General features: G+C 40.0%; 1 protein-coding gene across 1 annotated transcript in view; it reads left to right on the forward strand.

The window, feature by feature from the left end:
* Positions 1-26033, forward strand: part of CTLA4 (cytotoxic T-lymphocyte associated protein 4) — a 55355-nt gene extending 29322 nt beyond the window's left edge. The window contains exons 2-5 of the mRNA XM_056535010.1: positions 23101-23188; positions 23579-23929; positions 24081-24208; positions 25006-26033. Of these exons, the coding sequence (XP_056390985.1) occupies positions 23134-23188; positions 23579-23929; positions 24081-24208; positions 25006-25095 (624 nt within the window). The 5' untranslated portion in view covers positions 23101-23133 and the 3' untranslated portion in view covers positions 25096-26033. The remainder of the gene's footprint in view (positions 1-23100; positions 23189-23578; positions 23930-24080; positions 24209-25005) is intronic.
* The last annotated feature ends 67 nt before the right edge of the window (positions 26034-26100 follow it).

The following is a 26100-nucleotide window of genomic DNA, read 5'->3' on the forward strand; positions in this document are numbered from 1 at the left end:
ACATCCCTCATTTTACCATAAAATGTATGGCGCAACCAAAAAATACTATTTGTGTGGGGAAATTGAACAGAAAACCACAATTTTGGAAGGTTTTGTTTTCACACTGTACAATTTATGGTGAAATTACATGTTTGCTTTATTTTGTGGGTCAATACAATTAAAATGATACCCATGAATACTTTTCTATTACTGTAAACAAGAATTTCCAGCATGGCAGCTTCTCTTATGAACTTCCAGCTTTACTGCAATATAAATAATCCAATACACAGGACAGGAGAATGGTGACGTGTTTTGGTCTGATCACAAGACCTTAGTACTTTTCTATTATTGTACCGCTTTAAAAAAAATCTCAAACTTTTTAACCAAATTAGTTTAAAATTCCTCTATTTTGACGACCTATAACTTTTTCATGTTTCCATATAAGCGGCGGTATGTGGGATCATTTTTTGTGTTGTGATCTGTACTTTTTATTGATATCACATTTGCATATATAAAAAATGTTATAAATTTTTTATAATTTTTTTTTAATATGATGTGACAGAAAAGCAGCAATTTTTTTCTTCTCTATGTTTAAGCCGTTCACCATACGGGATCATTAACATTATATTTTGATAGTTCGGACATTTATGCACACGGCGATACCAAAGATGTTTATTAATGTATTTCGTTTTATACACTTTTTGGGGGTAAAATGGTAAAAGATACAATTGACATTTTTATTGGGGGAGGGGATTTTTCACATATTTTTCCTTTTAATTTTTCCTTTTTTTCATATGCTCTTTATGTCCCCATAGGGGACTATTTATAGCAATCACTTGATTGCTAATACTGTTCAGTGCTATGTATAGGGCATAGCACTGATTAGTGTTATCGGCAATCTTCTGCTCTGGTCTGCAGAAGACCCCTGGAGATGGACAGAGGCAGGTGAGGGGACCTCTGTCCGCCATTATGGATGATTGGATCCCCACGGCAGCACTGCGATCATCCATTTTTTTGACCGCATTGCCGCAGATGCTGTCATCTGTATTGATCGTTCATGTCCGCTAATACCAGTGGGTCCCTGGCTGCTGATAACAGCCGGGACCTGCTCACGGTCATGTACAGGATGTAAATGTACGTACTGGTGCGTTAAGTACCACTGCACCAGGACGTACATTTACGTCCTGCATCGTTAAGGGGTTAAACTTGGAAGTTTTTTTTGTTTTTTTTAATCAATTGTTTCTTATTCTTTTTCAAACAACACAACATAGAAAGATAATTACAGTTTGTAACAATACACAATTCAAGTAGTGCATTGACAAGGTCATATGTCAAGAGCATTTAGCTGCTGACTGCGGGCCATAGAGAAACCATGTTCCTGTGGCATAAGCAAACATCTTTAACCCCTTAAGGACGCAGGACGTAAATGTACGTCCTGGTGCGGTGGTACTTAACGCACCAGGACGTACATTTACGTCCTAAGCATAACCGCGGTCATCGGAGCGATGCCCGTGTCATGCGCGGCTGATCCCGGCTGCTGATCGCAGCCAGGGACCCGCCGGCAATGGCCGACGCTCGCAATCTCGCGGGCGTCCGCCATTAACCCCTCAGGTGCCGGGATCAATACAGATCCCGGCATCTGCGGCAGTTCGCGATTTAAATGAACGATCGGATCGCCCGCAGCGCTGCTGCAGGGATCCGATCATTCATAACGCCGCACGGAGGTCCCCTCTCCTTCCTCGTCTGACTCGAGCAGACCAGAGCAGAAGATGACCGAAAACACTGATCTGTTCTATGTCCTATACATAGAACAGATCAGTATTAGCAATCATGGTATTGCTATGAATAGTCCCCTATGGGGACTATTCAAGTGTAAAAAAAAATGTAAAAAAAATGTAAAAGTAAAAGTAAAAAAAAAGGGAAAAATCCCCTCCCCCAATAAAAAAGTAAAACGTCCGTTTTTTCCAATTTTACCCCCAAAAAGCGTAAAAAATTTTTTATAGACATATTTGGTATTGCCGCGTGCGTAAATGTCCGAACTATTAAAATAAAATGTTAATGATCCCGTACGAATAACGGCGTGAACGAAAAAAAAAAGTCCAAAATTCCTACTTTTTTAATACATTTTATTTTTTTAAAAATTATAAAAAATGTATTAAAAGTTTTTTATATGCAAATGTGGTATCAAAAAAAAGTACAGATCATGGTGCAAAAAATGAGCCCCCATATAGCCACTTATACGGAAAAATAAAAAAGTTAGAGGTCATCAAAATAAAGGGATTATAAACGTACTTATTTGGTGAAAAAGTTTGTGATTTTTTTTAAGCACAACAATAATATATAAGTATGTAATAATGGATATCATTTTAATCGTATTGACCCTCAGAATAAAGAACACACGTCATTTTACCATAAATTGTACGGCGTGAAAACGAAACCTTCCAAAATTAGCAAAATTGCGTTTTCGTTTTAATTTCCCCACAAAAATAGTGTTTTTTGGTTGCGCCATACATTTTATGATATAATGAGTGATGTCATTACAAAGGACAACTGGTCGCGCAAAAAACAAGCCCTTATACTAGTCTGTGGATGAAAATATAAAAGAGTTATGATTTTTAGAAGGCAAGGAGGAAAAAATGAAAACGTAAAAATTAAATTGTCTGAGTCCTTAAGGCCAAAATGGGCTGAGTCCTTAAGGGGTTAATCAGATTGGCATTAGGGGAAGAAACGGTTGGTGAGGTGAAAGATGGTCTTCCATTGTTGGTTAATGTTGACTATAGAACTTTAACAAAACAGAACTCCACATCTAAATAGCAGTAAAACACAAAGAGGGAGAGTAGAAAAATACAAGGGAGGAGGGAAGAAAAGAGGGGTGGGGGGATTGAATAAAGGGGGTAGAGTGTTTTGTGTTACTTTTGCATACTTCTAGGATGCTGTTGTTCCTTGCCAAAAATTTGGATATTTTTTGATGCCTTACAAAATGCAACCACTTCTTTACTTTCCAGGACAAAATCTTTCCAGGGCTTTTTTGACTGCTTACAAAATGCCAATACTTCTTTCAGTATCTCCATGTTTATAAAACACCTGGTAGCAGCTGGCACCACAAGAAATCATTTTTGGACCTTTTTAATCTTACAAAGCATAAAAAAAATCAGCTAGTGCATTGTGTTTTTTCTGTTTACCCATAGCCATACATGTTATTGTAACTTTGACATAAAAGGGGTATTCCAGGCAAAACCTTTTTTTATATATATCAACTGGCTCCGGAAAGTTAAACAGATTTGTAAATGACTTCTATTAAAAAATCTTAATCCTTCCAATAGTTATTAGCTTCTGAAGTTTTCTGTCAAACTGCTCAATGATGATGTCACGTCCCGAGAGCTGTGCATGATGGGAGAATATCCCCATATGAACTGCACAGCTCCCGGGACGTGAGTCATCAGAGAGCAGTTAGACAGAAAACAACAACTCAACTTCAGAAGCTAATAACTATTGGAAGGATTAAGATTTTTTAATATAAGTCATTTACAAATCTGTTTAACTTTCCGGAGCCAATTGATATATATAAAAAAAGTTTTGGCCTGGAATACCCCTTTAACCCCTTAAGGACTCAGCCCATTTTGGCCTTAAGGACTCAGACAATTTAATTTTTACGTTTTCATTTTTTCCTCCTCGCCTTCTAAAAATCATAACTCTTTTATATTTTCATTCACAGACTAGTACATCATAAAATGTATGGCGCAACCAAAAAACACTATTTTTGTGGGGAAATTAAAACGAAAAACGCAATTTTGCTAATTTTGGAAGGTTTTGTTTTCACGCCGTACAATTTATGGTAAAAATGACATGTGTTCTTTATTCTGAGGGTCAATACGATTAAAATGATACCCATTATTATATACTTTTCTATTATTGTTGCGCTTAAAAAAAATCACAAACTTTTTAACCAAATTAGTATGTTTATAATCCCTTTATTTTGATGACCTCTAACTTTTTTATTTTTCCGTATAAGTGGCGGTATGGGGGCTCATTTTTTGCGCCATGATCTGTACTTTTTTTTGATACCACATTTGCATATAAAAAACTTTTAATACATTTTTTATAATTTTTTTTTAATAAAATGTATTAAAAAAGTAGGAATTTTGGACTTTTTTAATTTTTTTTCGTTCACGCCGTTCACCGTACGGGATCATTAACATTTTATTTTAATAGTTCGGACACTTACGCACGCGGCGATACCAAATATGTCTCTAAAAAAATTTTTTACGCTTTTTGGGGGTAAAATAGGAAAAAACGGACGTTTTACTTTTTTATTGGGGGAGGGGATTTTTCACTTTTTTTTTACTTTTACTTTTACATTTTTTTACACTTTTTTTACACTTGAATAGTCCCCATAGGGGACTATTCATAGCAATACCATGATTGCTAATACTGATCTGTTCTATGTATAGGACATAGAACAGATCAGTATTATCGGTCATCTCCTGCTCTGGTCTGCTCGATCTCAGACCAGAGCAGGAGACGCCGGGAGCCGCACGGAGGAAGGAGAGGGGACCTCCGTGCGGCGTTATGAATGATCGGATCCCCGCAGCAGCGCTGCGGGCGATCCGATCGTTCATTTAAATCGCGAACTGCCGCAGATGCCGGGATCTGTATTGATCCCGGCACCTGAGGGGTTAATGGCGAGATCGCGGGCTAATCGCAGCCAGGATCAGCCGCGCATGACACGGGCATCGCTCCGATGCCCGCGGTTATGCTTAGGACGTAAATGTACGTCCTGGTGCGTTAAGTACCACCTCACCAGGACGTACATTTACGTCCTGCGTCCTTAAGGGGTTAAGGCTCGGTTCCCATATGTCTCTCATCTGGCATAGGTGAACTCAGCCTAGATCTTGAAGCAGCTGATGCCACAACTGATGACAAGTGGTCACCAGTTTTATGGCATCTAGCATCCATTGTTTCTGGATGGCGGACAGGGGAACGCAGCAAGCTGTGTTCCCCTGTCTGATGCCCTCAGGCATGTCCAACCATACGGCGTCAACATTGAGATGCTGGATGAATGTGAACTGTCCCATCTAAATGAATGGGATCAGTTCTAGCATCAGTTTCCCTCTGGTACACGCCAGAAACTAAGTCGGACGCCTGATATATGTCAAACCAGCCTAACTCTTACATGACCAGTGGTGTTTTGGGCCTTTATGAGAGCAAAATTCCAGCTCTTAGAATTCTTCATTCTATATTTTCTTTGTTAGTGTACACCATATTCTTTTTTTGCAGGACACATTAAGCTTTTCAAATTATCTAAATTTGGAACAGATAATATTTGATTCACATCAAAGCTTAAAGGGGTACTCCAGTGGAAATTATTTTTTTTTTTAAATCAACTGGTGCCAGAAAGTTAAACAGATTTGTAAATCTATAAAAAAAAATCTTAATCCTTCCAGTACTTTTTAGGGGCTGTATATTAAAGAGAAATCCAAAAAAGAAATGCATTTCCTCTAATGTCATGAACACAGTGCTCTCTGCTGACCTCTGCTGTCCATTTTAGGAACTGTCCAAAGTAGCATATGTTTGCAATGGGGTTTTTTCTCAGTTCCTCAAATGGACAGCAGAGGTCAGCAGAGAGCACTGTGGTCATGACATCAGAGGAAATGCATTTCTTTTTTTGATTTCTCTTTAGTATACAGCCCCTAAAAAGTACTGGAAGGATTAAGATTTTTTTAATAGAAGTGATTTACAAATCTGTTTAACTTTCTGGCACAAGTTGATTTAAAAAAAAATAAGTTTTCCACGGGAGTACCCCTTTAAGTAAAAAATATAAAAAAAATCGGAAGAAAAAAATGTTTTCCTTATTTTTTCATGTTTTGTTTTAATGCTGTTTATTAATTTATTATAACATTTACTCCAAAATTAACCCTATAGTTCTCCTATCCGTATCTATGCAAAATATGTATACAGTGTACAATGTTTGATCTTACCATAGAGCCAGTAACAAAGTCCCTATTTTAGTCCCTTCTTAGCCTTAGGCACAGTCTTTGTACTAATGACTAGGTATAGAATTTTTTTTAGCAAAAGTGGATAGGGCTCTCCAAGAAGAAACTAAAACTAGCACCCAGGGCTAAGTTTCTAGGGTAATGTACATCCTGCATGAAAGGCAAGGGTCAATGCCTTTTCTTATTATTTATTTCATTATTTTTTTTTTGTCTTTTTTATGGGGCATAGAATAGCAGGGAACACATTTTCATATACAGATCAGTTGTAACGGTGACGTAATGGTAAATACCCATTAGACCACTGTTACCATTGATCTGTATAGTCAGGCATGTACACAAGTTTTTTTGTTCTGGCATTTTCTTTGAAAAACTGCCACGCCAGTTTTTGAGCCTAAGCCAGAAGTGGATCCAGCAAGAAGAAGAAGTACAGTGGGGCAAAAAAAAGTATTCAGTCAGCCACCAATTGTGCAAGTTCTCACACTTAAAAAGATGAGAGAGGCCTGTCATTTTCATCAAGGTATACCTCAATGATGAGAGACATAATGAGAAAAAAAAATCCATAAAATCACATTGTCTGACTTTTAAAGAATTTATTTGCTAATTATGGTGGAAAATAAGGATTTGGTCAATAACAAAAGTTCATCTCAATACTTTGTTATATACCTTTTGTTGGCAAAGACAGGGGTCAAACATTTTCTGTAAGTCTTCACAAGGTTTTCATATACTGTTGCTGGTATTTTGGCCCATTCCTCCATGCAGATCTCCTCTAGAGCAGTGATGTTTTGGGTCTGTTGCTGGGCAACACAGACTTTCAACTCCCTCCAAAGGTTTTCTATGAGGTTGAGATTTGAAGACTCTCTAGGCCACTCCAGGACCTTGAAATGCTTCTAACGAAGCCACTCCTTTGTTGCCCAGGTGGTGTGTTTGGGATCATTGTCATGCTGAAAGACCCAGCCATGTTTCAACTTCAATGCCCTTGCTGATGGATTGAGGTTTTCACTCAAAATCTCAGCATACATGGCCCCATTGATTCTTTCCTTTACACGGATCAGACATCCTGGTCCCTTAGCAGAAAAACAGCCCCAAAGCATGATGTTTGCACCCCCATGCTTCACAGTAGGTATGGTGTTCTTTGAATGCAACTCAGCATTCTTTCTCCTCCAAACACGACGAGTTGAGTTTTTACCAAAAAGTTCTACTTTGGTTTCATCTGACCATATGACATGCTCCCAATCCTCTTCTGGATCATCCAAATACTTTCTAGCAAACTTCAGATGGGCCATGGGACATGTACTAGCTTAAGCAGGGTGACACATCTGGCACTGCATGATTTGAGTCCCTGGCGGCGTAATGTGTTACTGATTGTAGCCTTTGTTACTTTGGTCCCAGCTCTCTGCAAGTCATTCACTAGGTCCCCCTGTGTGGTTCTGGGATTTTTGCTCACCATTCTTGTTATCATTGTGACACCACGGGGTGAGGTCTTGCATGGAGCTTCAGATCAAGGGAGATTATCAATGGTCTTGGATGTCTTCCATTTTCTAATAATTGCTCCCACAGTTGATTTCTTCACACCAACGTGCTTGCCTATTGCAGAATCAGTCTTCCCAGCCTGTGTGAAAACTAGCCTAACTGATGTCACAGGTTTCCCCAGCAAATGCCAAAATACAGAAGCAGAGCTAAAAATGAGCACTGTTCTCTCGGTTTTTTAAGGAAAATCCTGCCACAGTACAGGATCGAGCTGTCAGTGTAATAGCCTGATCGTGCTGGAAGCTCAAACCTAAGCTAATCTTTATTAACCTATTGGGGACCAAGGACGTACAGGTATGCCCTTGCTCCCTGCGTTCCCAGGGACCGGAGCAGGATGCATGCTGAAATCATTCAGCAGGCATCCCGTGACAATGCCTGGGGGGTCCTGTGTCAATTCAGATCAGCGATTTGCAGGGATTCTGGGCTGATCGGGTCTCTGGTGACCTGATGGCCCAAGAAATAGGAATGATCACAGCTGTCCTAGACAGCTATGACCATCCTGTAGGATAGGAGCGTGGTGGCAGGGGTGCCAACTCCTCCTATCCCCTGCGATTGGCCGATAAGGACTGACTGGCGAATCGCAAGGCAGGGGCGGGGTGACAGTTCAGATCCCCTGCTCTGCCCGCCACTGGGAGCCGGGACAGAGCGGGGGAAGATGACGGCAGGTACCTTCGTCACTTGGGGACCGGCAGCAGGTACCTTCGGCACACGGGGACCGAGGACCTGGGATCGGCGAGTGGAGCAGGGGAGGACTAGCAGCCAAGTGGAGGCAGCATCAGAGGCAGCAGTGAAGATGGCTGTAAAGTGATCTTCACTGCTGCTTCTAGGAGTTTCAAAACTACTACTCCCAGCATGCCCAGACATGGAGGGCCACAGTTTGGAGACCACTGTGCAGTGGTCTCCAAACTGTGTCCTTCCAGATGTTGCAAAACTATAACTCTCAGCATGCCCAGACAGTCCAGGCATTCTGAGATTTGTAGTTATATAACATGTGGTCCTTCAGATGTTGCAGAACTGCAACTCCCAGCAGACCTGGGCAGTCTCAGCATGCTGGGAGTTGTAGTTTTGCAACATCTGGAAGTGCACTGTTTGGAGACCACTATACAATGGTGTCCAAACTGTAACGCTCCATATGTCAATTCAAAGCATGCCGAGACTGTCCAGTCATGCTGGGAGTTGTAGTTCGGAAGCATCTGGCCCTTCAGATGTTGACAAACTACATCTCCCAGCATGCCTGGGCGGTCTGGGCATGCTTGGAGTTGAAGTTTTGCAACATCTGGAGGGCTACAATTTGGAGACCACTACACAGTGGTCTCCAAACTGTTCTCCTCCAGTTGTTGCATAACAACAACTCTCAACATGACCTTCGGCTGTCTGGGCATGCTGGGTGTTGTAGTTTTGCAACAACTGGAGGCACACTGGTTGGGAAACATTGACGACTTTGTATTTGGTATTTGACGACTTTGTAACAGACTACATAGTGTTTCTGCACCACTGTCTGTTTCCTAACTCAGTGTTTCCCAACCCGTGTGCCTCCTGCTGTTGCAAACCTATAACTCCCAGCATGCACTGACAGACCATACATGTAGTTGTAGTTTTGCAACAGCTGGAGGCACATGGGTTAGGAAACACTGAGTTAGGACACAGACAGTGGGGCGGAAACACTATGTAGTCTGTTATAAAGCCGTCAAATACCTCTGGGGGATGTTAAAGCTCACCTTACCCCTTGTTACATTCCTTGAGGGGTGAAGTTTCATAAATAATGTGCCATATGCAGTGTTTTTCGCTGTTCTGGCACCATGGGAACTTCCTAAATGAGACATGCCCCTCAAAAACCATTTCAGCTAAATTCGCTTTCCAAAAGCCCAATGTTCCTCCTTCCCTTCTGAGCACGCTAGTGCACCCACAGAGCACTTTACATCCACATATGAGGTATTTCCTTACTCGAGAGAAATGGGGTTTAAAATTTTAGGGGACATTTTCACCTATTACCCCTTGTGAAAATGAAAATTTGGGGTAACATCAGCATTTTAGTTAAAAAAATTTTTTTTTTTCATTTTCACGTCCAACTTCAACGCAAAGTCGTCAAACACCTGTGAGGTGTTAATGCTCACTGTACCCCTTGTAAGGTATTTGCTTACTCGAGAAAAATTGGGTTACACATTTTGGGGGCTTATTTTCCTTTTACTCCTTGTAAAAATAAAAAATATGGGTCTACAAGAACATGTTAGTGTAAAAAAAATTAAGATTTTTAATTTTCTCCTCCACTTTGCTGCTATTCCTGTGAAACACCTAAAGGTTTAACAAACTTTCTGAATATCATTTTGAATATGATGGGGGGTGCAGTTTTCATAATGGGGTCCATTATGGGGTATTTCTAACATAAAGACCCTCAAGTTTACTTCAAAAATTTTGAAATTTACTTGAAAAATTGAAAAATTTCTGCTGAACTTTGAAGCCCTCTAATGTCTTCAAAAGGTAAAAACATAAACTTTATGATGTCAACATAAAGTAGACATATTGCATATGTGAATCGATATATAATTTATTTGGTATGTCTATTTTCCTTACAAGAAGAGAGCTTCAAATTTACAAAAATGCCAAATTTTTCATGACATTTTTGAATTTTTCACCAAGAAAGGATGCAAGTATCGATGAAAATTTACTACTAACATAAAGTAGAATATGTCACAAAAAAGCAATCTCTAAATCAAATTCAAAAGTACAAGCATCCCGGAGTTATTAATGCTTAACCTGTTCAGGACGTAGGGCGTATGCATACGCCCTGCATCCCGAGTCCTTAAGGACGTAGGGAGTATGAATATGCCTGTGGGAATTCTGGTCCCTGCCGTTAGCCAGTTGGGGACCGGACCGGGATCTCTGCTGAAATCATTCTTTTAACCACTATTACAGTTACTGCCCAAATGGTAGCCCTCCAGATGTTGCCAAACTACAACTCTCAGCATGCCTAGACTGCCCAGGCATGCTGGGAGTTGTAGTTCTGTAACATCTGTCCCTTCAGATTTTGCAATTTTCATGAAAATTTTGAAAATTGCTGTTATACTTTGAAGCCCTGTAATTTTTTCAAAAAGTACAAATATGTCCATTTTATGATGCCAACATAAAGTAAACATATTGTATTTGTGAATCAATATAAAATGTATTTGGAATATCAATTTTCCTTACAAGCAGAGAGCTTCAAAGTTAGAAAAATTTAACATTTTCTAAATTTTCATGAAATTTAGGGATTTTTCACCAAGAAAGAATGCAAGTAACAACGAAAATTTACCACTAACATAAAGTGGAATATGTCAAGAAAAAACAATCTCAGAATCAGAATAATCGGTAAAAGCATCTTAGAGTTATTAATGCTTAAAGTGACAGTGGTCAGAATTGCAAAAAATGCTCTGGTTCTTAAGGTCAAAATGAGCTCGGTCCCCAAGGGGTTAATGGGCTGCAGGCACAAGGGCCAGCTCTATAGCTTGATAAGTAACAGTGGAGGAGAAAAGTGCAGTTGCCATGCAGTTAACTTTGTCTTAAAAATAGCTCAAAAGTATTGTGATACACTCCTAGGTTACCTAGTGTTATACAGGGCTTTAAATGGGCACTGGCAGATTCAAAAACTTTTGGAAACTTGTACAACTTGTCAAAACATTAACCCTTCTAATATACTTCATAATTTTTTTCCTTTTTTATAGAAATCATGGCTTATAAAATCATGGCTTTGTCCAAGCCGAAACACAGACATAGACAAAGTCCAGTAAGTGAGGGTGGGCTAGCACTCCTCTGTGGCCTCTCCTGTCTGATAGGAATCCTTTATGCTCTCTCCTGTCTGATAGGACTCCTCTGTGCTCTCTCCTGTCTGATAGTACTCCTCTGTGCTCTCTCCTGTCTGACAGGACTCCTCTGTGCTCTCTCCTGTCTGATACTACTCCTCTGTGCTCTCTCCTGTCTGATAGTACTCCTCTGTGCTCTCTCCTGTCTGATAGGACTCCTCTGTGCTCTCTCCTGTCTGATAGTACTCCTCTGTGCTCTCTCCTCTCTGATAAAACTCCTCTGTGCTCTCTCCTGTCTGATAGCACTCCTCTGTGGCCTCTCCTGTCTGATAGGAATCCTTTATGCTCTCTCCTGTCTGATAGGACTCCTCTGTGCTCTCTCCTGCCTGATAGCACTCCTCTGTACTCTCTCCTGTCTGATTGGACTCCTTTGTGCTCTCTCCTTTCTGATACTACTCCTCTGTGCTCTCTCCTGTCTGATAGGACTCCTCTGTGCTCTCTCCTGTCTGATAGCACTCTTCTGTGCTCTCTCCTGTCTGATAGGACTCCTCTGTGCTCTCTCCTGTCTGATAGTACTCATCTGTACTCTCTCCTGTTTGATTGGACTCCTTTGTGCTCTCTCCTGTCTGATACTACTCCTCTGTGCTCTCTCCTGCCTGATAGGACTCTTCTGTGCTCACTCCTGTCTGATAGGACTCCTCTGTGCTCTCTCCTGTCTGATAGTACTCCTCTTTGCTCTCTCCTGTCTGATAGGACTCCTCTGTGCTCTCTCCTGTCTGATAGTACTCCTCCGTGGTCTCTCATGTCAGATAGTACTCCTTGGTGATCTCTCCTGTCCAGACATAGGAGTGCTAGCCCACCCTCACTTACTGGACTTTGTCCATGCCTGTGCTTCAGCTTGGACAAAGCCATGATTTCTATAAAAAGGAAAAATGTGTGCCATGATGTACAACATATAAAAAGTTTTTGAATCTGACAGTGCTTTTTTATGGTATCTTAGACAGCGTCATACATTAATTCTAGGTCTATTGGTTAGGTTTAAAGAAAAACAGTCACCCGATCACCCACACTATAACCTGATACACCGGGTTATAGTGCAGGAGAACAGGAGACCGATGCAGGGTCTCAGACTGCTATACCTACCTGCAATCCAGAGCACTGATCCTCAGAAGGTCCCACTCTTCCAGCGCTGACTTGAGCCCGTCTACAGAGCGCAAGTCAATGCTGGAAGAAGGGGATCTTCGTAAGAGTGGGGCTCCGGACTGCAGGTAGGTATAGCAGTCCAAGACCCGGCATCGGTCTCCTGATCACCCGCACAATAACCTGGTGTATTGGTTTATAGTGTGGGTGAACGGGTGACCATTTTCCTTTAAGTTCAGACCCAACTAGATCTGTACGAACTGAATTTTGGCTGAAGTTTAGAGAACCTGTCGAAGTTTGCTCATCTCTACTCCCAACTATATCTCTAGAAATATTCAGGAATGCCATTATCTTTTTGTATCCTTGTTATTGTTTGTGCACGGCAATGTTCTTGTGTCTTTCAACCGCTTTGTAACAACAACCTTTAGGGGTCGCCCCTCAAGGGGTTAACCCTAAACTAGAAACCCCCCTTAAAACTAAACTCATTAGCCTCTGTACCTTGATAAAGTTGGTTTATCCAATGAAACTTCAGGAAGCGGAGGGCTATTCACATTTTAGCTAGCAGCTATCAGTGCTTCTCTGTCAATACAGCGGCATCTGCAGATTAGTGCCATCAAAGCACAATATCACTACCAAAGAAGTTATAGGATGCAAGCATACTATTCAAGCAACTACTAGCTGTGTTTTTAATCACAACACCGGAGCTCATATATTTTAAATGATTTAATAATATTTAGTTTTAAGGGGGGTTTCTAGTTTAGGGTCAACCCCTTGGGGGGCGACCCCTAAAGGTTGTTGTTACATATAATTTGCCCTGGAATCCCTGGGGAATTTTTGTTGTTGTGTTTCAACCGCTTCAACCCCTTAATGCACAATAACATATTGATACTTTAGAAAGCATTAAAGAGGACTTATCAATTTTGAAAAAATAAAATAAAAGACAGTAGAGGAAATTAAAGTATTTTCTCAAATACATATCATTAGCAAATTAGCACAATTTCCTGTAGTATTACATGGAAACAGGTCTTACTTTCATATTAGCACAGAGATAGATTAAAATCTGGTGATTGTCTTTTTCTCTAGAAGATACCAACTGTGAGGGGGCAGCTGATTCTGCATGGCATTTGAATAGTAGAGTGGAGCCTTTTGCTCAGATTTGGCCAGGATTCTGGGTGAACAAATCAATTTGCCTGTTTCATGTTTTATTCAGTAGCTGGTCCATAGAAGTGGGAGAACAGAGTCACCTATTTTTCACATTGTCCAAAAGTATATCACAAACCTGGTGAATTAATTTACCAATGTATCTAAACGAATAGGCGAAATGCAAATCATGTGACAGTTTTCCTTGGCTTCTGTCTTAAATGGGTACCCTAGACATCTTATCCCCTATCCAAAGGATAGGGGATAAGATGTCAGAGCGCCAGTGTCCCGCTGCTGGGGACCCCCGGGATCTCGGCTGCTGCACCCACCTGTACAGCTTCCACCTCACATCGGCAAAGCTGGAAGCTTCGGATCCTGACCACAATGGCGGACGAGCGTGACGTCACGACTCCGCCCCGTGTCACATCACGCCCCGCCCCCTCAATGCAAGTCTATGGGAGGGGGCATGACGGACCTCCCATAGACTTGCATTGAGGGGGCGGGGCGTGATGTCACACGGGACGGAGTCCTGATGTCACGCTCGTCTGCCATTGTGGTCGGGATCCGAAGCCTCCAGCGTTGCCGGTGTGAGGTGGCAGCCGTACAGGTGGTTGCAGCAGCTGAAATCTCGGGAGTTCCCCTGCAGCGGGACCCTGGTGATCTGACATCTTATCCCCTATCCTTTGGATATGGGATACGATGTCTAGGGGTGCGGAGTACCCCTTTAAGCCTGAAATTTACTTCATACTTAAAATGTATCAATCTTGTAATATAGTCTCCCTGTGTTTTACACAGCTGCTTGTTAAGTGTTAATCTGCAAGATTAGTACATAGCTGCTTGTAAAGAGTTAATCTGATAAAGAAGGACACATCAGCTGGTAAAAGGTTGATCTAAGTCTCTCTCTCACACACGGCCAGCCTGCATTAGCCACACTACACTACACTATATGAGTTTACCTATGTTTCCGATACTTCAAGTCTCTCCCTCATGCTACCCTATACACGGGATTCATACATCTTACATTTCTGCTTATTAAATAACATCTAACATTAAGTAAATAGCAGCCCAGATCTCCTCTATGTTTACAGTCTCCCCCACACGAGCAGATTTACTGCGTATTTTACGCTGCGGATCAGCAGTTGAAGGACCTCTGTATGCTGCATTTACATGTGCCTGCTCAGAACGGCAATACACCGCTACGTGCAGACACACTGAAGCGATGTGCGAGTTGCCGTGCATGCGCGAGGTACTCGCACACATTGCGGCCGCTCCCCCTGCTCTATGAGCTAGGCCGAGAGCTGCCGCGATGTGCGAGTATACTGCGCATGCGCGCAACGAATCGCACATCACAGTGTGTCTGCTTGTAGCGGCGTATTGCCGCTACAACTAGGCACATGTAAAGGCGCATACAGAGGTCCTTCAGCAGTGGATCCGCAGCGAAATACGCGCTGTTAATCTGCTCATCTGAACGTACCCTAAGGATGTATGAAGAGGGTTCGATGCTATTTCAATTGAAAACCACAAGCAACAGAGACCGGCATCATAACATGCACCTACAAACTAGATGAGTGACAGAGGCATATATGTAGTTAGCCAAAGCACATCAGGTAGTTCTGAGACTGGTCAGTCACCATGGCAGCTAATAGCTTTCTAAAGGCCTCTGTGGCTGCCAAGGTTGATTTGCTATTTCAGCCATACCCTACTAGATCACAACCCTGAGAGAAAACAGCAATACTACAGTATTGTAATATTGCAGTGTATTGTATAAGATTCTCACTTTTTTTTTCAAAAATACGTTTTTTTTAAAAAGCTGTTTTAAAAAAAAATGTTAATAATCTTAATCTTCCCTAATTTATCAAAAGGGAAAAACTGCTATATGTCGGTGACATAGGAATTCAGGCCCTTTACTCAGTACTTAGTTGACACTTTCAGTAGTGGTTACAACATCCAGTCTTCTTGGATAAGATGCCACGTGTTCATACACCTGATTTGGGGGATATTCTGACATTATTCTTTGGAGATCTGTTGAAGCTCTGTCAGGTTAGATGGGGGCTGTCAGTGGACAGCCATTTTTAAGTCTCTCCAATTATTTTCAAAGACAATCACAGAGTTGTCTCTGTTGTCTTGGCTATGTGCTTAGTGTCTTGTCTTGTAGGAAGATGAACCTTTGGCCCAGTCTGAGGTCCAAAACACTCTTGTTTAGGATTTCATTAATAATTTCTCTGAACTTTGCTCCATTCAGCTTTCCCTTGACCATTACCAGTCTCCCTGTCCCAACTCCATGCCACACCTGACCACACATATCTCTAGCTGTGCAATGTTTACTTTAAAGTTAACAACCCTGTTAACAGAATTCTGCACTCCATGTCAGAGGCAGAGCACCTGGTTCACAGAGTGCAAGTAGATAAGTAGTGATGTCTTAATAATTATCTCCACTGACTGTACAGTATGCAGTGGTGCATAGCGCACTGCTGTTTAATGTATAGGGTACTGAGCTCCTGTCACTTTAATGATAAAAAAGCCACTGCTCTAAGCTGGGCCTGTAGCTATACAGTCATGGGTGCAGCTTGGGTTGAGCAGGAGACAAACCTTGCTAAGTGGGAAAGAAGTTAAGCAGTAATGCTATGCATTGCTATTTAAAGTAGAACTGTGGCACAACACTTTTTACTTCCCCTGTGCCCGGGGACTAACAAACAAACTAACAAAAAAAACTATCTCACTTTCCTACGTTCCCCTATTGCGCCAATATCATTGTCCATTCCTCCGGTGCTGCTCTGCTTCCTGCTTCTTCGCCTCGGATCATCACACTGCAGTCAGCATATCGCCGGCCGCAGCGATGTCCTGGCCAGTGATAGGCCCAGCGCACTGTCATGTAAGGAGCTTGTGCCCCACCGTCTCCCTGCTGCCGGGCTCCTTACATGACAGTGCGCTCAGCCTATCACTGGCCGAGGTGGGACATCGCTGCGGCCGGCCATACCCTTATTGCAGTGTTACAATACGAGCCCAAGAAGCAGGAAGAGGAGCAGCACCAGAGGAACGGGAAGCCGATGTCGGCGCAACGGAGGAACGTTGGCAGGTGAGTTAAAGTTAGTTTTTTAATTTCTACAGCCGGGGCACATGGGAAGTTAAATGTGTTGCACCGCAGTTCTCCTTTAACTCTTTTGGGGCCAGAGAGTAAGCAGCCCCCCCCCCCACCCCCCACGCTAGGCTGAAAAACTCTGCAAGAATGGGATTAAGTAGTAATGCACAGCATCCATGGATCTGTGCGATAAATTAAGCAGCCATCTATACAGACTCCTGCTTACTGTACACTCTAGGAACCAAAGTCTTACCCATCCCCGGTCCTAGCTGTATCTTCATCTGAACCAAAGCCTCTAGGGATCACATGATGGTCCCCTAAGGCTGCAGTGTAGCAGAAGATGCAGCCAGGAGTAAGGAGGGGTGGGAGTTAGACTGTGTTCCCAGAGAGCTTTTTTAACATGCCTTTGTTTATAAAAAAAAAAAAACATGTTAAAAATGTAATGTGTGAACACAGCTATCCATCACTTTCTACTGTTGCAGGATAGAGCACCAGAAATGTACTAAAAAATGTTGTTCTCTTTTTTTTTCTTTCTCCCAAATGCAGAGAACTACTTTGGATTTGGTAGAGTATGTTGATAACCTGGCCAACGAGGGGTGTGGGGGTATTTTTTTTTTATTGTAATAACGTTTTTAGTTACTTTTTTTAAATCACTTAGCAGGCTACTGTAAGGCCCCCAAGGGTTTAAGTAGCAATGCTATGCTATGGTGTAAAGCCATGAGCCCAGTGAGTGTAGGGGGTGGGTGGTAAGCAGTGATCTATATTGATCACTGCATACTGTCAGGCCCTAATAATTTTTAATTTTGCTATCTATATTTTATAATTATCCTAAAAATCTTGCTGTATCCATTCTGGCCACTAGGCTAAAACTAAGCTGAGACTTCCTGTTCTGTACAGGTCATTTCCCGGTAATACCTTTCTTCTTAAGAACACAGTGAAAGGGGACACCAGCAGAGAGTAAACACGGCATGCACCACCAAACACAACAGATATCAGCCTCCTTGTCTCTGTATACTGACCTATGAAAAGGTCTCCCTTTCTTCTGAATGGGACAGGTACTATCTATTGATGTCAATAGTCCATGGGTCCTGCAGTAAATCATATAACTTAATGTTGTTAAAAAAAGCTGAGGCAAGATGGCAGCCCCCATAAAACAGTACAAAACTAGAAGAAAAAAAAACTACAGTCAGACAATAGAAACCGATTAGGAATGAATAATTGGTTTCAGTGTATAAAATATGTGTAGCTCACTTAGGATAAAAGAAATAATGTGCTTGAGGTTAAAGGTGTTGTCTTCACCCAAAAGGCCTAATGTAATATGTAGAAATTATAAATAAAAAATATTTATGTGAACCAGTCCTCAAAAGCACAGGGGAGAGAAAAAGGAAAAGACTAGTGGAGATGGGATCCAAGAAATGGTCTTTATTATATAAAAAGGATATATATAGCCAATCGCCTAGCAGGGCCCTTGCTAAAGGCGAATGGAATATACTGGGTAAAAAATTGATATAATAAAAAATACAGAATATAGTAGGATTAAAATGAAATAAATATGATGGGTAAGTAGCACCAAATAAAATTCATTAATTAAATATCTGCTGCATATATCAGGAGAAAACGTTCTCAGTCCATATAATTCATAGGGATATTTCAATGAAAAATCCACAAGAAATGTCCAGAATGAAAAGTCACAATTAGTTTGGGTGTGTCCGGAGTAACGATATATGGTAGTGAGTGTAGCGACAATAGCTACAATAAAAAATTCATGGACAGGTAATGCAGACAATGTGGCAAACACTGTCAGCGATGAAGATGTCAAGTCTCGGTGCACAGCACCACTCACCCTCCTTTGGAGTCCTCAGGTCCGGGCTGGCACGGCTGAGTCCGGCACTCTGGATATCAATGCCCGCCTGGGTGGTATGCTGGGTGAATGGCTGAATCTCCGGGGGTCCGAGTGTCCTGGGCTGGTACGGGAGGCGTCCGGCCTTGAGGAGGATGATGTCCAGGAGTAACTCTGCCGACCGGGGCTGTGAGAGGATGCAGGTAACAGGTGGTGCGGATTGCACGTATGAATAAGGTGCTAACAGTGCGCATGCAGCAATGGTCCCGGAATCGCGGGCATCCAGCTGTTGCAATTGGAATATGGCAGATACAGTCTATTTGAAGTGATATACACTTATGGATAAGGTGCAGATAATGGGCTAGACGCGTTTCAAGGCCGCGGGCCTTTTCTTCAGAAGCTATAGGTGTGGATAAAGGGTGGAAATGCTGGTTTTATATAGTCTCCATACAGTGATGATGTAATACTAATTGGAAAAGAGGAAAAAGTGGAGACTGGAAGTTTCAGGTATGTTGTAAAATGGGTAATGGATCCAGATAGAAAATGGGAATAGGGAAGAGAAGAAAGAAAAGAAAACATAGGGATAAAGATGGTGGATTAGATATGAGTGTGAGTCAGGAGGAAAAAAAAATAAATAAATAAATAAATAAAGATTAAAAAAAAAAAATAAAATAAAATAAAAAAAATAATGGTCATTGGGTATGTGTAGAGATGCACTATGGATCAAGATTATAGTGGAAATCATGAGAAAAAATATGGATAGTAAAATTCTTAAAAGGTGTGTGAAAAAAAATAAATAAATAAATAAATAAATATTTTGATAAAAAAGTGAACAACTGCAATGCAAGATATGATAATGTATTGATAATGATGTAAATGGTACATATGTAGTTTATGGTGTGTATAGAAATTAAAATTATATAAAGTTAAGCCACAGTGGGAATGGATTAATTGATGAAATTTAGTAAAAAGGTATATAAAAATTAATTGATAAAAGATAGAAATTAATTAATAAAAAATATGAAAATGGATGAATATGATATAAAAAAATATAAAAATGTAAAAAAGCAGGAGGAGGGCACTTCAAAGGAGAGGTCCATAGACATGTTCTGTGGATAGTCTTGGGGAGGCTCACCCCCAAGGGCCGTCACTGGGTCGATAAACGGCCAGCCAGTGACGGGTCGTGAGGGAGAGCCACGCCACAAGATAAGATCAAAGGAACCCAAAGACTTCAAGCTCTGCGTTCAATCCTCTTGGAATTATGGTGTCAAAATCAAAAATCTTTCTTGATTCTGCTTTGGACATCTTCATAATGTAGTCACCACCTCGCCAACATCTTCTTACATTTTGGATGGCTAGAAAAAAGAGATCTGATGGATTTTGATTATGATGTTCAATGAAGTGGAGGGATATCCATTATCCAAATCCATTATCCCTCCACTTCATTGAACATCATAATCAAAATCCATCAGATTTCTTTTTTCTAGCCATCCAAAATGTAAGATGTTGGCGAGGTGGTGACTACATTATGAAGATGTCCAAAGCAGAATCAAGAAAGATTTTTGATTTTGACACCATAATTCCAAGAGGATTGAACGCAGAGCTTGAAGTCTTTGGGTTCCTTTGATCTTATCTTGTGGCGTGGCTCTCCCTCACGACCCGTCACTGGCTGGCCGTTTATCGACCCAGTGACGGCCCTTGGGGGTGAGCCTCCCCAAGACTATCCACAGAACATGTCTATGGACCTCTCCTTTGAAGTGCCCTCCTCCTGCTTTTTTATATTTTTATATTTTTTTATATCATATTCATCCATTTTCATATTTTTTATTAATTAATTTCTATCTTTTATCAATACATTTTTATATACATTTTTACTAAATTTCATCAATTAATCCATTCCCACTGTGGCTTAACTTTATATAATTTTAATTTCTATACACACCATAAACTACATATGTACCATTTACATCATTATCAATACATTATCATATCTTGCATTGCAGTTGTTCACTTTTTTATCAAAATATTTATTTATTTATTTTTTCACACACCTTATAAGAATTTTACTATCCATATTTTTTCTCATGATTTCCACTATAATCTTGATCCATAGTGCATCTCTACACATACCCAATGACCATTATTTTTTTTTATTTTTTATTTTTTATATATTTTTTTTTTAATCTTTATTAATTTTTATTTTTTTTTCTCCTGACTCACACTCATATCTAATCCACCATCTTTATCCCTGTGTTTTCTTTTCTTTCTTCTCTTCCCTATTCCCATTTTCTATCTGGATCCATTACCCATTTTACAACATACCTGAAACTTCCAGTCTCCACTTTTTCCTCTTTTCCAATTAGTATTACATCATCACTGTATGGAGACTATATAAAACCAGCATTTCCACCCTTTATCCACACCTATACTACTGAAGAAAAGGCCCGCGGCCTTGAAACGCATCTAGCCCATTATCTGCACCTTATCCATAAGTGTATATCACTTCAAATAGACTGTATCTGCCATATTCCAATTGCAACAGCTGGATGCCCGCGATTCCGGGACCATTGCTGCATGCGCACTGTTAGCACCTTATTCATACGTGCAATCCGCACCACCTGTTACCTGCATCCTCTCACAGCCCCGGTCGGCAGAGTTACTCCTGGACATCATCCTCCTCAAGGCCGGACGCCTCCCGTGCCAGCCCAGGACACTCGGACCCCCGGAGATTCAGCCATTCACCCAGCATACCACCCAGGCGGGCATTGATATCCAGAGTGCCGGACTCAGCCGTGCCAGCCCGGACCTGAGGACTCCAAAGGAGGGTGAGTGGTGCTGTGCACCGAGACTTGGCATCTTCATCGCTGACAGTGTTTGCCACATTGTCTGCATTACCTGTCCATGAATTTCCTATTGTAGCTATTGTCGCTACACTCACTACCATATATCGTTACTCCGGACACACCCAAACTAATTGTGACTTTTCATTCTGGACATTTCTTGTGGATTTTTCATTGAAATATCCCTATGAATTATATGGACTGAGAACGTTTTCTCCTGATATATGCAGCAGATATTTAATTAATGAATTTTATTTGGTGCTACTTACCCATCATATTTATTTCATTTTAATCCTACTATATTCTGTATTTTTTATTATATCTATTTTTTACCCAGTATATTCCATTCGCCTTTAGCAAGGGCCCTGCTAGGCGATTGGCTATATATATCCTTTTAATATAATAAAGACCATTTCTTGGATCCCATCTCCACTAGTCTTTTCCTTTTTCTCTCCCCTGTGCTTTTGAGGACTGGTTCACATAAATATTTTTTATTTATAATTTCTACATGGTTTCAGTGTATGTCTTTAATCAGGAAGAAAAAAATAAAGGCAACACATTCCTTTTAACCCCTTTCCTGCTGGGCAAGAGGCATAACATGCCTCTCGCTCAGCTCAAAATGCGTCTGTATTGCCACAGGCCCAGCTCAGAGCAGCGACTCCTCTCATAGAAGTGAGTCTGGGCTCCTAAACAGTACATGCGCTATGCTATGTACCACTACTAATCACATTAAAATCCATGAGCCAGGTGCCCTGGAACCCATGATGTGTAGAACTCGATATTGGTTCCCCAAATGCCAACTTCAATTACAATATGAATACTGGTTTATATGTTCATTCCTCCTTGGCTCACTTTGTATAGCCAACTCCCCCATGGTGCTCCACCATCGTCTTGATATCAATAATTTTATCATTTATGTAGAACATACAGCAATCAATAATAATTCAAGTATAACTTTTTCCATTAATCTTTACATATAGTAGGAGTTTGGAGTCTGATGTTTCACGTCCATTGCTGTGTCTGACACTACATTTTGGGGCGTACCGCTTAATCATGTGCCATAATGTTGCACATTACAATTGGCTTGAATCTAGAATTAGTAAATTCTAGCCAGCTGTTACATGCACAGAAAGCACCCGGCATGTTGCACCAAAATTCTGCGGATGGTAAATAACCCCCTAAATGTGCAGTGCCATGGGTGACATTGATAATCATGGAGCTTACTGTAACTAAAGGAGATTTACAACCCAAATATTAAATGCACTGGGCAATATTAGATTTAAGGAAATATTTTTAAAATCCTCACTAGATAAATTTGTTTTATTCCCTGACAACCTATTTTCTTTAGTAACCAGAAACTTTTTGCAGTTATTAGCACAAAAAGTTAGCTTTATACATAGTGTTCTTTTGTATATTAAATATTAAGCAAAATATGAGTTATGTGAAATTATCATTATTTTCCATTCCAATAGGCATATTTTGGTCACACAGAATTTTACTGCTTTTAATGTGGTTCTTGGTATACGTAACGGTCCCAACCTACAACTTCCTTTCTTGTAAACCCAAAACATTAGATAATGAGCAGGTTTCTGATTTTGAGGTTATATATGCAGATGTGTGTAACCTTAACCTTCATTTCGAAGTCAAAATACTCTCATATATTTCCTGACAGCACCTTATTTGATGTAACATTTAGATATCCAGGCATTGTTTGAAAGATTAATGGATGAAATGAGACAATAGATTTCATAGGGTGCTAAAATATAGATATACTTTTTTTTCCCAGTTTAAAGACTCTGAAATTTACATTTGGGACACAATGTTTTTCCGAGTGTTCATTGCGTTTATCTGTTTCTATACCAGGATGTCAGAAGGTAGGTGGAATTAGGAAGTGAAGTTTGAAATGTTTAGGAGGTATTTGTTATCCAATGTAAAATGTATAGCTTTATGTGATTTACTGGCTTTCAAACAACACTTTATTAATAAATAAAAAAAAGTCTATCTTTACATAATTAGATAATTTATTATTTCTTTAAATTTTGGAGTATAGTTATGATTGCGTTGTGATCACTTCTAAAAACTAGATTGAGCTATAATATGTAATATAAGAAATGCACATTCATGAATACTAATTTTTGAGCAAGCCATTTATAACAATATTGATTTCCCTTGCAGTCACTTTTGTTATTTATATTTAGTAATTAATCATGATACTGTGCACTGTGTTATAGTTATATAAAGTTGTTCTATTTTTTGTATCACAGGTACACAGGTGACTCAGCCACCTGTGATAGTTGCAAACAGGCATGGAGAGGTCACACTCATATGTAACTATACTGTTTTTGGAAAGATGGAAGAGATTCGCTTCAGTCTCCTGAAGAAAACAAATGCCCATATTTCAGAGATTTGTGTTTTCTCATTCAACACTAAATATGAAACTGTTGCTACTGGAGACAAGATCACTTGTTTAGGCATTCCCAGCCCACACCACGTTACCTATAACATCTCAGGGCTTCAAGTAGAAGACACAGGCCTGTATACTTGTAAAATGGAAGTCATGTATCCTCCTCCTTATCGGACTGCTGAGGGGAATGCAACTCTTGTTTATATCAGTGGTAGGTACTTTTCTTTTGCTTGCCCCACACTTGAAACAATAAATGCAAATACATTATTTTATCAATCTATATCTATATTAAACACAAGGGATCATATGTCATCTCATTTGGCCAATGGGTGTAACACAATTACTGTTATTTTATTTTACAGATTTAACAAGTCAGTGTGCACAATCCATGGAGCCAGAAGAAGCCAACTTGTACAAATGGGCGTTATTCACAATCTTTGTGGTTTTGTTCTTGTATAGTTTCATTGTCACAGGTTTCCTACTTTGTAAGGTAAGAGGGCCTTTCACATAGAATAATATTGGAATATAATATTTGTATCTACTTAATAGTATAATTAGACATTATTATATTCACGGATATGATATGCCATTAAGAAAATATCCTACTTTTATAATATGCAAATTAGCTCCCAGTTGGAAAAAACTCATATAAGCCAATATGTAGCTGTTTCATACTGTATGTAGCTGTTTCAGGGTTCTTGCTTCTTATCAGTACATAGCAAGGTACATGTAACTCAGGAGGGGGACTTAATCTCAAGAGAGATCAGTGGTATGGAAAGTTATATTTCAGATAATGCTCCATGGGAAAAAGTATGCAGATTAGCTCTTCTCCAGAAGGAAGAAAACAATTTCATACTAGCCAAACCATAGTCTCTTCCAAAAAATGGTCCCCATCTGTAGACAGCGTTCAATACCTTAGCTAAATAAACAACATGCTAAGTAGATATGGTGCTGGCTAATCAGCTGACACATATCTATTTTTTTACGCCAGCAAAAGCCATTAGATAAGGGCCATGTAGCCCCCATTAACATATAACATAAAACATGTCTAGCAACTGTGGGCACCTTAGGCCCAGTCAGTCAGCAAACTCCAAGCAAGATATGTGATCCATTTACTCGACTAGAAAATGCATATGTAGCATCTGGCACTGAAAACTACTTAAGTGGCATGACGTGTCCTACATCACCTTTTGCAAGTTGTGTGTGCTATGATACCTACTTTTTGGCAAATGATCTCTTTTACTAATTATACTTAATTATGTTGTATCTTTTCTCTATCTTTTACAGAAAAGAAAAAGAAAATATGATACTGGATATTATGAGCAAATACTACAGTCACACTACAAGAATCATCACCCATATTATGTTCAATTCTGAATTTTTAAACAGGTTGGAAACCTCAACTTTACTGTACGAAACATTATCAATTTTTGCAGTATCTAGCTGAATAAAGTACTTTTTAAGAACGATTATATTATATACTTTGGGCATCTTATTGTAGCATATATTTAGTCTAAAGTCTACTATAAACCATGTTGGGTAATTCTTTTAGGTATTGGCCTTTAAAAAAAACTCAGTCTCACCAAAGGATTCCTTATGAATCATCCTCAAAGCTGTGGGTGTCTGGGTAAACATTACACATGGATGTATAAGTATTATGGCCTATAACAAGCAAGATGTTTTTGAAGTTATTTTGTGTTGTATCATGAGGCTATAAAACACACCAAGTGGTTTCAGCAGGGTTTACATTTGTCCGGTGATCCAACATCATCATCCAAGTGCCAACTCAAAAAACATTGCATGTAGTGTTTTTTTTTTTTATCTGATTATACTACCCTGGAGGACTGTTATGCTGGAGGGTCTATAGGTGTGGGGTTGTGCTACATTTTGGCCTATGTGGCAATGGATGGGACATAGCATACATGGGTTTTAGTGTGTTCCATCTGGTGTTCCTATCTGGAATAGCACTGGATCGCTAGATATATGTGAGCACGGCCTAAGCCACTGCCTTATGTCTTAAATATACTCCAAAAAACTATATGTAAACATAGCAACATAAAGTTAGTAGTTATTTTACTAGTTATACATTATAGCTTTTTACTTACTCATTTTCAACAAAATCCATATATTAACCTTATATTTTTTTAATCTTTTTCTTCTCATTGGAAAACATAGAACATTGCTCATCTTAAAGGGAATGTGACATCAGAAAATGACTTATTGTTAAAATTTCAAGTTTTAATGTTAAACTGATTTTTCTTGTACAAAATGTTAGTGTAGGAAAAAGAAGAAATGTCCAGCGCAGCTTTCTCAGACCTTAAAAGCTTCCAATTTCTTTCAATCCATAAGACAAAACAAGATGTGCAGAAACAAATTTGTGAT

This window comes from Hyla sarda, chromosome 8, assembly GCF_029499605.1.
Source record: "Hyla sarda isolate aHylSar1 chromosome 8, aHylSar1.hap1, whole genome shotgun sequence".
NCBI classification, from domain to species: domain Eukaryota; kingdom Metazoa; phylum Chordata; class Amphibia; order Anura; family Hylidae; genus Hyla; species Hyla sarda.